The 12,849-nt window shown below is 42.6% G+C and overlaps 1 protein-coding gene across 1 annotated transcript in view; it reads right to left on the bottom strand.

Annotated features, from left to right (window-relative positions):
* Positions 1 to 708: 708 nt before the first annotated feature.
* Positions 709 to 12,849, bottom strand: part of SENP2 (SUMO1/sentrin/SMT3 specific peptidase 2) — a 17,435-nt gene continuing 5,294 nt past the window's right edge. Inside the window, 12 exon segments of the mRNA XM_009709066.1 lie at positions 709 to 771; positions 1,343 to 1,438; positions 2,149 to 2,233; positions 3,793 to 3,872; positions 3,999 to 4,202; positions 4,618 to 4,749; positions 6,050 to 6,199; positions 6,919 to 6,982; positions 8,689 to 8,746; positions 9,728 to 9,822; positions 11,690 to 11,793; positions 12,709 to 12,847. Coding sequence (XP_009707368.1) covers positions 709 to 771; positions 1,343 to 1,438; positions 2,149 to 2,233; positions 3,793 to 3,872; positions 3,999 to 4,202; positions 4,618 to 4,749; positions 6,050 to 6,199; positions 6,919 to 6,982; positions 8,689 to 8,746; positions 9,728 to 9,822; positions 11,690 to 11,793; positions 12,709 to 12,847 — 1,270 coding nt within the window.

The raw sequence follows: 12,849 nt of genomic DNA, 5'->3' as shown, positions 1-12,849 counted from the left end.
TTCATTCCAGTAAGGCTCTTATATAAGTTACATATTTATTTTAATAAAAAGAAATAAATACTTATCTTTTCACATTAGATGTCTCCCTAGAGACAGAAAAAAAAAAACCAACCCACAAACGCAAACAAACAACCCCAAAACAACAAAGCAACCCCAGCTACAGGGGCTTCACTATGGATTTGTTACAAATCAAAAACCAATGGTAACCGCTCGCTTTCTATGGACATCACAAATCCAGTTTTAGGAATCAAGTAGATGGTCGATATTCCAGAGACAGAAGAAAACTCTCTTTGAGGAAACAGTAGCTAAGCACGTTGTCCTTGGGAAGGCAGCTTCAGCTAACACGACTTTTACCACCACCGCAGATGAGATTCCCATTTGTCCATGGCACGGCCACGTGTGCTCCGAGGTACGAGCGTCCGTCTCGGTGACAGAGGTTCACAGCATTTGTTCTTAACTGCTCCCTTGGCAAGGTCACGGCGACCTTTCCGCCTTGCGCTCAAGGTGCGTTAGCTAATTTCAAAGAGAGTTACTGTCTCCAAAATCAGGGGTGGGGGGTGGGGAATAAAATAAAATTAACCGCTACTTTATAGTCGAAAGAGAAATTCGTGTGCCTGCTGCCTTTTCAAATAAGATAGTAGAAAAGTAACTAAATAAAGAGTTAAGTCATCTCAAGGTGATCACAGTGTTGCTCTAATAGTGCATTTCTCACAGCAGCTGCTGATGGATTATTTCCCACACCATCCTCCTGCGGAAGTAAGGCATGTGATTCTGAAAAGAAAAGAAAAATACATTGAATACCCAGTCATATATAGAAAGAGGCAGAAAATATGCATAAACACCCAGTTAATTCTTTAACCTGAAGTTCCTTTTAAGAACTGTCAACAGTTGCCACTTGGGTACAACGTGGGTTTTACCCACACAGCTCCTAAGAGGGTGACACCACAACCCAACAAAGCCAGATTTACTCGACCACACAACAGATGACAAGCGCATTAATAAAAAGACCACCGTGTTGGAAAAATAACCAATGTCTTAACCGGTCAAGGTGTAAAACCCATTTCTCCAAAAGATACAAAGGTCAGGTATCACAGACCCACTGGCTGCACTATCTCGCCCAAGAAGAATCTCAGTGATTCAACTGGGAATCAAGGCTGGGGAATACAGCTCTGCTCTGCTGAGGCCACTTTGACGTTCCAACCCCAGCAAACTCTGTACCAAAACCGAAGAGAGGTACAAAACCTCAGGCCCTGCCCCAGACACAATTTACAGCTGCTGCGTAACTTCCCCGGTTCTTCTGTCTGCGCGAAAAAGTCCGGAGCTGTTTCTGACCTTCGCTCACCTGTGTAAAGGTTATCGGCTTGTCTCTGGAGATATAATCCGCGTATTTGCAAATAAAAACCCCGCAGTCGCTTCCATTCAATTGCTGAGGGATTTCCTAATGAATGCAAAGAAAATGGGAGAATTTTCCTCTACCTTAAAAGGAAAGCAGTTTGGCAGTAGCACACGTTACCCATACCAACGCCACACTAACCAGACACTCGTGAACTTACTTGCATAATCCATTTACCGCTCTCGAACACAAGGAACAGACCCAATCAACTCCGCATTGTCCCTCCCCTCTGCTCCCTTTACTCTTTGGATCTTACAATCCAAATTCTTGGCAGGCTAATCAGGGATAGCAGCCTTCCCCCCTGCAAGGTGTCTTGAGGTTGGCACAGCATCGCGTTTCTTAAATCGAGTCTTTAGATACTGCGTTTTACTATTAACTCGTTAGAGAAACATCAGCTCGACCCTTTGCTTTGTCACATGCCAGGATTTGTGCTCCAAACAAGAAGCCTCACAGTCTCCTACACCACCTCAACAGATTTTTAAATTTGACTTGCGAAATAGGGGCAAAGCCAGATTCACCTTCATGTGGCAGACTAATAAGAACAAAAAAGCAAGCATTCAGCCAGCAAGGAGAGGCACGGCTTAAAGATTTCATCCCAGCATGGTTTCCTGGTCCACTTGCAGCCTGATATGGTACTGCAAGAACACGAGATGCTTATGGCCGTTCTCTAAAGGCCTGGACTTCTTAGAAAGCGTTAAGAGCTTTGTGATGAGGAGTTATAATTCACATTTCAACTCCAAGTAGTGCTCACATACATGTGACTTCATGCTGTGAAGAGTCCACTCTGAAAAAGTCAGGTCCAGATTTCTTTTTTCCCGGCTTTCTTCTTGCAAGTATTGGCTGTTTAAAACAGAACAAGAATCACTTTTCATCTCCGTAATTTAGGTAAATAAAAAAAAAAAAAAAAAGAGCTGCTGAAGGATCGCAGGAAGATGAATGGCAGGACAGTAAAATGTCAGAGGGTCCTCCCAGCAGCTGATTTAAGGCATTTGGAGGAAAAATCCAAATCTTTAAATTTACACATGCAGTGAGAGGCTGCGAGCTAATGGTCAGGAATGAGACCAACAATTCCAACAAAGACTTCCAGAGAAGCGTAAGCTCATTGCTTAGTAGAGGTCCAAAAATTTCAAAGGTTGGTCTGCATGATCCCAGAGGTCTCCTCCAACCTAACTGATTCTGTGATTCTATAAAAATCCCAACTCACACGTTATCAGAGGAGGAACAGACAAACCAAGCAAAGAACCATAACGCCATAATTCCACCGTGCGCGTCTTAACCCCACATACTGGCTGTGCCTCCAGAAGAACAAATACAAAAGCTTTTGGGCCAATACCTCTGCCTGAGGAAGTTCCGAGGCCACCAGCTGCTGGAAGAATACTCTTGAGGAAAAAAATATTCTACGCCGACCTGTCCTTATACCCTTTCCCAGGCGTGTGCTGTTAACTGTTCAGGAGAGCACTGGACTAAAACGACACTCAGTTTGGCTCTGGGGGGCTGCTCTCCTGCTCTCGCTGTACAAAAAACTGTTGGATTAAGGGTTTTTACTACTTCTGCATCAATGGCAAGGACATCTAAGGATGCTGGCTTGCACAAGATGAAAACCTGTACCCGTTACGCTTCAGATAGATGCCACGCCAGCTGATACGTCTGGAAAAGCTCGCTACAAGACATCTGTCTTGAACCAGAATGTCAGAAATACAACCAACGCACAGGAAGGACATGAGGGTAGCCGGCTGGGGTAAGCTGGAGGGAAACAGGGTGGCTTTGTTTAAAAAGCTGAACAGAAGAGGTATAGCCAAACTGAGAAGGAGCGTGTTACATAGCTCACTACAGTAGAAAGGACGATCATTACAAGTTGGGTGGGGAAAAAAGGTCTCGATACAAGAAAAGGATAAAAGAGTTAAGCAATAAAGAGTACAAGTAGGTGTAGCTGACAGGACTGTATATACCCCAGGACACTAACATTACCGGGTTGCAATCTGGAAGTTCTTAAAGAAAGGGGAGTTAAATAAAAAGCTTTTGGAAGACTGTAATCCTTTTACAGTCAGGTTGGTATTTTGAAACACTTCCCTGAAATTCTTCCCTCTCATCAATAGCCCAGTTTTACTAATTACTAACAAAGTCAGTACGTGTGTGCCACGGGGCCATCACCTATTTGACAGTGATGCTTCGTCTGGGCACGTAGCGGGAAGGTGGCAGAATCCAGGCATCCAAGGCCCTGGGTGGAGGGGACGATGCGGGACTAGACAAATAGCCAATGTCACACAACTCCCCGCAAGCGAATCAAAGATTTCTGTTTCGTATCTACAAGAAACGTGAGGACTTGCAGTCGTAAGGACAAAATCCGAAACCCTTCTCATAATTCACAACATAAAAGCATTGACAAAGCAGTTACTTACAACAAAGCTTCACAAATCGCTTCCCCTTTTTGTGCCGTTGAGTCAAAGTATTTGATGGTCTTCTTTCTGACATCTATGACCTGTTAATTAAAAGGCGACTGTTAGACAAAGCACAACCCTGTGCTGCACACACCCCAAAACCTAAATGACTTTTCTTCCTTTTTTTCTCCCCATCCAATTCTAAATAAAAAGCCAGTTTGACTCACCACTAGTGCCCAGTGCACTCTCAAGTGAATGGGCACTAAGATAAGGTCCCGCTTGAAGAGATCCACGCCGGTGGTCCATCTTCTTACTGCTTTGTAGCCCCCAGAAATTAGTTTGGGATAAAAAAAAGTACTAAAAGCATGGACTGATGGATATCCTTCCTTCTTATTTCTTTCCACCAGAAGATTCATGTAGAAGTTAATGACCTGTGCCATAAAGAGTAAACGTGAGATGTAAAAGAAGACACTACCTTGCCAAATGAAAGATACAGCAACAGGTCTTTTGCCGGCCACCCTTAAGTACGCAGCTGAGAGAACTCCAGTCTCAGCTGTCAGCTTTTGTTCTGAGAATTTTGCACTTGGTTACTTCTGCGGTTTGATAAAAACACCTGCCACCCACTCCAATAAGCTAGACTAACTCCTGGAAGCTGCACAATACGAGCAGTAAAGGAACTTCCAGAAACACTACACCCTTAAGTACCTAAAATAAGAACTGTACAGGTATTTCTAGGCTCTGCGGTGGAGGTCATCAAAGAACTTCAAAAAGACTTCTGTAGACAGTGAAGGGGTATTTTCAAATAAATGCTGAATTAGAATATCACTGTGCTGCAGCTAGTTTTACCTCATCATTTAGCCAGCGAAGGTTCCTTAGAGTGTTGATGTCCTGACGAGTAATCTTCAGTTTGAAGGCACTGCTCATGATCTCATCTGGCTCACCTTTGCCAAGTGCGGCAATGACCTCTCTCTCCATGGCCTGAAAGGAACAATTAAATGGGAAAGGACTTGTGAAAAAAGAGTACTGAGCACACTAACCAGTTGTGGGCAGCTTTCAACTGAAACTAGACCTGTAAATTAAGCTCAGGTGACAGCAACTGGCTTTGCCGTTTTTTTGCTAAGTCAGCAATAGCACTTTCTTTGTTTGGGCACCCCAACTATTAACTTTAAAGCCCAGGTTTGCTTCAATTTCTTTTCACAAAGGAAGCCGATATAAAACACGTGGACTAGCAAATGCACTAAAGCAGCTGAAAAATGCACAGAAGTACAGCAAACAGCTTTCCCACGCGACACTGCAGCCCTCGCAAGACTCGGGTTTAAGCCAACCGCAGTAGGCATTCTCCATACCAAGGCAGCTAAGTCAGGAGCCTGAAAGAATTTGAAGGGAGGGGACTTCAAAGGGAACTGAAGTAACAGCAAAGGGGGAAACTGCGGCAGCTACACTGGAATCAGGCAATCCAGGTTGCACATGCAACTGGCTGTAACATGGATGCTTCCATCTAAGTCTGCTTAAGGAATGGAAATCACCCTCTAGGTCTGTTAGTATACAATACTCTGATCTGCAATAGCATCTCCTTCTTGGTTGCATTTGGGCTAGCAAAATAAGAAAGCCACCTGGTTGTGTTTGTACTGAGCATCACTCTGCGGACTTTGTAAACTCTGGATTTGCTAGCCCTTTCCAAGTCAACCCTCAATGAGATCAGCATGACTGCAACTCCGAAGAACAAAAGCAGCCAAAAATTCATACAAGCAGAGGAACCTGAACTCCCACTCCCTGTTGAATAGAGTAAGTTAACTCCTGTGACCAGTCTTACATGCAGTGCAACCAAGCCCAGTGCGCACACATGGCTCTGCAAGATCCTGAGGACATACACAAGATGCTCAGGTCCCCCACAAGCAATGCAACACCATGGACCAGTAAACATTTATTTTTCAGGTTCTATCACCACGGTAGGACACGTTAAGAGGCAGAGCCACTATAACTGTACGAATCAGGTTAGCACTGCTCTGGGAGACTGTTGTTAAACCTGAACTAATTTGTGTCCTGATAGCAGAAGCCCCACAAACCCTTAGGTCAGCGTAACTGAAGGAGTGTGTGGAGCACATTAAATCCTTAAAACCAGCTTTAGGGCTGACTCTTGCACTGTGAAGTCACAGCTGCAGACCCTCGGTAACAGGTTAAATGCACGTTCTTCAGATTTCAAAAAGCCTTAATAACCACTTATAATAAACAGTGTTCCTTGTGGCTGTTTTGTCTAACAGTCTGTCAGCTATGGTACCTCTGTGAGTGGAGAAAAGTGTTCTACTGTTTTTTCTGAGCTTGGGAATTTCTTTTCTTCCACACCAAGGGCAGACGACTTTCTGGACAGAACAGCTCCCAGACGTAATTGGAATAACATCTCTTCTGCAGTTTCAGCTCCATACTGTCTCTGTTAGACAAAAGGACATTAAGCTAGCAAGCAAGCACAGATTTGTTTGCTAGGGGACAATGCAGAAAATCTTGCTCCCGTATAAAACTGGAAGGGCTTTTGTACACACATCAAACCAGCAAACTCCAAAGTTACTTTTTATCGGTGACTGCATTTCAACTGTGCACCCGTGTAATGCTGCACTCAAAACTGAATGGAGGCAAGAGAGGCAGAAAGTTCGTTTGGCTTGGACTAGCATTAAGAACCCCAGCAAAGCCTCCACATGTAGGTATCAAGCTGAGATTGAGATTAGTATTTCCGATTTCCATGATTAAAATTTTATTTTTGATCTCAATCCTGACCGGAGATGAAAGTCAAAGAGATGTTACTTCCTATCTCAGAAAACAAGACAAGATCAAAGATTACCACAGTCCAGCTTTGCAGGTCAACCAAGTCTGTGCACTAACGATTTTGAAGCTATACCGAACACATTAAAGGGGAAGAATAAAAATAGTATAATGTAGTGTGCTGGTAATAGTTCAGAAATAAAATTAATGGCAGCAGGAAACCCTTTGTGATAGCACTACTCACCAAATAACACTCCCACTTTCCTTGGGAAAAGCAACCGGGACAAATACATTACCTACTCAACAATATACCTAGGTGAGGAGTGCAAAAATCTCTGATCACAAAGAGCTATATTTGCCTACAAAGTGAAATAATAAACAACACAAGCTTACCCCTGCAATGGCTTGTTTCACTGGTCTTCCCTGTTCATGAGAGTTTTCTGCTGGTGTGCAGTACCTGCGAGGAGAGGTTTTTTGGAAAGAGAGAAAAGTGAGCTCTATATCTGTACCGTCCCACATAATTCTCAAGAATTCACCTTCTGAAATGCTTTTTCAAGGCTGATTCTGACTAGAGCCTCAATTGCACACATGAACATGTGACAACATCGTCTCAACTTCCAGCACCATTCTCTCATAGCAGCAAGACTGGGATAGAAAGAAGAGCTGGGAGCTTCACAAACTTTCTTCCATCTACATGTGCAAGACTCCTTTTGTTTCTCTTTATCAGTTTCATTATTTGGAAAACAGGGAAGCAACCAGCACTTCCTCTATCAAGTGCTTTGTGATCTACTGGCGATAAATACTGCACGCTAGGTGTTACACTGCAAGGTATAACACGAACATCTGCAACTATACTTGCATCCAAATATAGTTAGCTTACGGAAACTAAGACCAGAACACTGAATTAAAAATGGGACAGCTACAGGATGTTTACTTGCCTTCTATAGGCTAGTCAAGAGAGTGACTATCCCCATTTGGAGAGGATTATCATTAAAACCACGCAGACTCTGAAGAGCAAACAAATACACAGACATTACAGTTGTCCATATATATGTCCCTTCTTCAAAAACAAGAACTTGCATTGTCACCAAAGATCCCCCCTTTTCAGGAGGGTGACCTACAACAGACGCTCATGGTATCCTACACTCATTGTGCTTTAAAGGCTTTCAGTCCAGCATGGTAAGAGTAGATACCACAGGCCTTGTCAAATGACCTCAGTTAGTAGCTAAATCTGCAAAATAAAACCCAAGGAAAAGTGCCTTTTACTTGAACTCATCATACTCTATCAGCGATTTTATTTCCTTCTCTCCCCTCGAGCTTAGAGGAACCATCGACAATTTAAGCACAGGAACAGCGCCGCACGGCTAAATATAGCGCTAGTGTTTAAAGCGGGGAGAAGAATAGGGACAGAATGAGCTCAAAACCAGGACTGCCACAACTGAATCTCTCTCTGCTCCCATCTACGCTTTCTCCTCTCTCATTTAAGGGCAGGTCACTGCAGAAAGATGCGTGCATCAGACTGCCATACAAAAATCTCTTCCTGTAGCTGCACTTACCACAACCAAAAGCCCATTTCCCTCAACACCACAGAGCCATCTGAACTCACAGTCCTGCCTTGCAATACAAATGAGTCCACTGGTCTCTCAAACAGGCAGAGAACCCAACTGCATGCTTCCTTTTCGGTCACATACTCAAACCCAAGGCATCCTGGAAGTCACAAACTGTCTCAGTCCCACCAGGCTTTACAAGCTTTCTAATCCGTATGCTTAGGATCCTGGTTTCAAAGTGAAAGGAACTTAAATGTCAGCTTATTAATGGTTTGGCAGAAAGACACTCACAAGCAAACACAGATTCTGCAAATCCAAGGACGCCTTGGTACGGCCACCACTCTTCACCCTCCCTGGCTTTCTTCCCACAGCAAAGGGCCCAGAAAACACCACACCAGCACCACCCTGTTTGTCACACAGCACGACTCTAGCATGGGAGCTGTATTTGAGATGCAACTGGTTTGCGAGCTATTCCAGAGCCACAAGCTAGCTACTCCTTTTCCACAGCACTGAGATGATAAATACGATTTGTTTTCCTCTGGGCACTACTGGACATAGAAAGAGACACGCACACAGAGCCAAAAGAAACAAGAACCATAATTAAAAGCAACTCTACCTGGCCACATCACTTCTCCGAGACCATTGTGGGCTGTGAACATCCGCACATTTGATATCTGCACAGAAAAGCAGTAATATGAAAACAAGAAGTCAACTTTCCATTACCATCAGATGTATGTAGCTCGGTTTCTGGGTGATAATACACAAAAACCCCCAACTTCTAATGACAACTGTATGGTTAGGAAGTTCAAACTCTTGCAAACAATTTGAACTTTGAATATCATGTGCAAGTGTACGAGAGCTGAAGCAGGGCATTTACTACGTTTTAAATCCTAGATTGCACACTTGGCAAAACAAGTGATTTTTGCAAAACCAGATGCTCCTCCAGGCTCAGAAGAACAGCTTGTCATTCTCCATGACAAAACAAGCTTTCCCCAAATTCTAGCACCTGCTCAGAAATAATTTCAAAACCCATATGATTACATAATAAAGTCACATAGAAATATTGATGAAAAATTATTTAAGTAATAAACAGTGAAAAAAAAAAAGACTGGGACAATATTAAAAGTATACACGTGAACACATGGTATTGGAACACACTGCTGAGTAACACATAACCACAACTCTGAGTTAAGTAAGGGGTATCTAAGGGCGCACAGTAATGTATCACCCACTCCGAGTACAAACACCCGGGTACTATGATGTTCTCCTGTGTAGCAGAGTTATGTCTGCAGCTACAAACATCACTGGTACAGTAATGTCTCAAGTACAGTTTTAAACGAATTTTTTCACTTCAACAAAAATCTGGTAAATCCAGTTTAGCCAGTAACTAGCTACGGTTTAGCTAGTTATTTCCCCCCCACCCCCCTTTCTTTCCAGAGACAGCTCATTTCATTCTAAGAGCTAACATAAGCTATACTAGCATAAACACGCTGGCTGATTTAAGATTTCCTTATAAATAGACACAGATTAATGATACACTAGCACTGACAAATGCTTTTAGCATAACTTATACCTTTGAGACTTAAGGAAATGCCCCATTTTGATTTGAAGTCTACCTGCAAAGTGGAACAAATATGAATCATGGGGATACTCACCGGTCCTTAGTGTCACACATGGATAGACATCTCCGTATTTTTGTTCTTCCAAGTGACTCTCAGTCGTTGCTGGTTCCTTGGAGAAGGCTTGAACACTTCGGTGCAGCAAAAAACACCAGAGAAGAATCACAATTTTTATACGTATGGTACTGGTTATCAATATGTTACGCATACCAATTCACTAGAAAGGACACAGCTAATTAGTACACAACTGTGTACATCAGAGTTGGAAGCCATAGCTAAAGTAACAGAAATATGTAAAGTAAAAATAGGCTGTTTAATCCCTTAATAGAAACATCCTCTCTCCTGCACTGATTTCATGACAAAATGCAAAGGGCATTTCCACGAGGAGGCAGTTTACATTCAGAAGCCTGGGTACTTCTTCAACTCGGGCATACTGAAGATACAGGAGTCAAATTTTCTGTTTCCAGAATTTCACAAGAGTCTAATCAATCATGAAATTTGATTCCTTTACCTTTTCACCAGCAAGTCAGTGGCCTCTTTAGTTTTTTCTTTTAAAAGTATTCTTTGCACATGCTACAAATATCCAGATTAACCTGAGGAGACCACTTTATTTTAGGGGACAAGACAGCATTCATTACAACCATCCTTGACCAACTCTTTTTAATCTATTTATTAAAGATTATGCTGACACTGAGAATGCAGTGTCCACAACATACATACTTCTGGGACATTTTACTTCAGATCTGCTCTACTCTGACCTCAGGGACTACATGCTCATTAGCAGTTGGAGTGCATTAGATGCCTTCCACAGAACACTCTCTGGTTTAGCTTCATCTGAAAGGAATCCATTTCACATGTTCCAGGTCTGCTCTGAGACATGAGCCAAACCACAATAATCAATGACTAGGAGATTAGATGCTGCAAGCAGAGTCCTGACTCACCCTAAAATGCTACTGGCAGTGCACCTAAAATTACATGAGATACTATTTTTCCATATCATTTTCATGCACCAGAACGTTTAAACACGACATGTTGTTCTGAAGTCGTGTGTTTACATGTTTTCTAGTTGTGAACCACCGAGCGGAGACTGGGATTTTTCTAAGCCTTGGTAACAACCCATGTTTCCCAGCATTTAAAGGGCACTGCACGAAAGCATGCCATTTTCTACCGTCTTACTGTGTAGAAAGGCACGCTGGAACTTCAGCACTATCTTGGCATCACTATTTTACAAGAATTAGGCCCCTTCTGTACAGCTTTGAAGTGTAATTATTCCACTAAGGTAACAGCTATTTTTGTGTATTTTAGTTGTGTCGTTAACTTCGTGCAACCTCTTAACACAGTTATATCAAACATACTCATCACTGGAATTACACACAAGTTCCCCTTTGCAGGTTGCTTTAGGAACTGGAATTCTACACACAAGTGAGATTTTGTCAACTTAGTGTACTGCAAAGAGAAAATTTCCTGTAATTTGTGCGAGAAGGACTGGGGGAGGTGGAAAGGAACAGAAAAAAAATCTGGCATTCCCTGTGTTTACCTTAAGTTTCACATTCTCAGATAAAACAGGATTCCTGACCAAGGGAAAACTCATCAATTGCAAACAAGAGGAAGATAAAGTGTGGTTGGTTTTTTTTTTTTGAACAGTGCTACAGAATGACCAGTGTTGTGGATTTTTTACACTAGAAGTTATACTGCCAGCACTAGAACTAGATACCACCTCTCTTAACACAGAGACAAGAAAGGAGTATCAGAAGGAAAACCACATCCATATCAACAAAGGAATCTTCACCTTTAGAATATACATTCAGAGAACATTCATACTTCATTGCAAGGAGCTGAAGGGGGATGTTGGTCTTTTAAAAACTAGTTTGCCCCAACATCTGCCCTGGGACACTGTCCAGAACCCTTAGAGCAGGAAAGAGTAATTCCCCTCCATTTCCGTGTACAACAGCAGTAAGTTAGTACCAAAAACGTAATGGTTATTTTTCCTATAATTACTTGTGGTAGCTTGTCGGCTGTGGACTACGGCAGCTTTTAGGATATTTTTCCTTTACTAGTTCCAAGAGCTGTTTGTATTTCTCCTTTTCTCTGCGCTGAACATCCTAGCAGAAAGGGGGGACAAAACAAACAGATTAGAACCACTGCATATGAAGCAAATGTTTGTAATCTGGATATAATGCAGATGGCACGGGCTGTTCCCAAAATACTGGCGCATTATTCAAGTTTACTTTAGCAGGAATTCCCACACCTTCATTTTGTGTTAGCCCTGCTCTAGGGATTTGTGTCCAACTATAAACCTCAAAGTTTCTTCTGCAACTGTTTCCTCAAATGGAGGCCTCTTCTCTTCAGCTGTGGTCTGCACCTCTTGCTTAATAATTCAGGTTAATATGCATTCCTGTCAATATACATAATGATTGGGTGCTATGAGTCCCCAGGGTATTTTAATCGTACTCCACAGCCTGCCATGGCCTGCTTCTCTAGTACTTCGGTGTTATGTTCTTCTCCCAGGTAAGCTAGGTTTATCAGGAATTTTCCAACAGTTGCTTCAGATATTGGAAGGAAAGGACAGGGAAAGACCTCTCAAATAGTCCCGTAAGGAAGGATTATCAGCAACTGAGTGGTTTTTTGCCTACGTTACCCTTTTAAAGTCGCTGCGTAAAGATCAGAGCTGAGCTATGTTAAGGACAAAACAGTGAAACGACTCTGCAACAAATACACACTTAGTGACAAGGCAGTACAGCTCCATTTACAAGTGAAACTGGCTGGAGGGTCCTCCCTCTGTACACCATTTCCATGAAAATGGTTTAAAATTCAATCTTTTGGCAACAAAGCACTGCTCTGTTCCAAGACTTGATGCACGTGAAGGCAAATAAAACACTACACGCTGATTTTTCAGAAGCATTCCTTCAACTACACCCACTGTGCTGTTACAAACTGCCACTTCAGCATTTACACAGAGTTTTATTATAACTGCTCAGTTGTTTCATTTCAAAAGACACCTTTCTCACCCAGCATACCTCTTCAGCAGCACAGAAAAACCTCCTCGTTTTGCCGACTCCTGAAGTCATGGATTCTGGCACAGTGCACTCTTTAAGGGGTGGCCTCAGTGTTAAGATGCCGTCTGGAGCAGGTTTGATGTGGTGGTTGTCATTTCTGCT

Source organism: Cariama cristata, unplaced genomic scaffold (assembly GCF_000690535.1).
Source record: "Cariama cristata isolate BGI_N322 unplaced genomic scaffold, ASM69053v1 scaffold21531, whole genome shotgun sequence".
Taxonomy (NCBI): Eukaryota; Metazoa; Chordata; class Aves; order Cariamiformes; family Cariamidae; genus Cariama; species Cariama cristata.
This window is presented reverse-complemented; position numbering and strand designations above follow the sequence as displayed.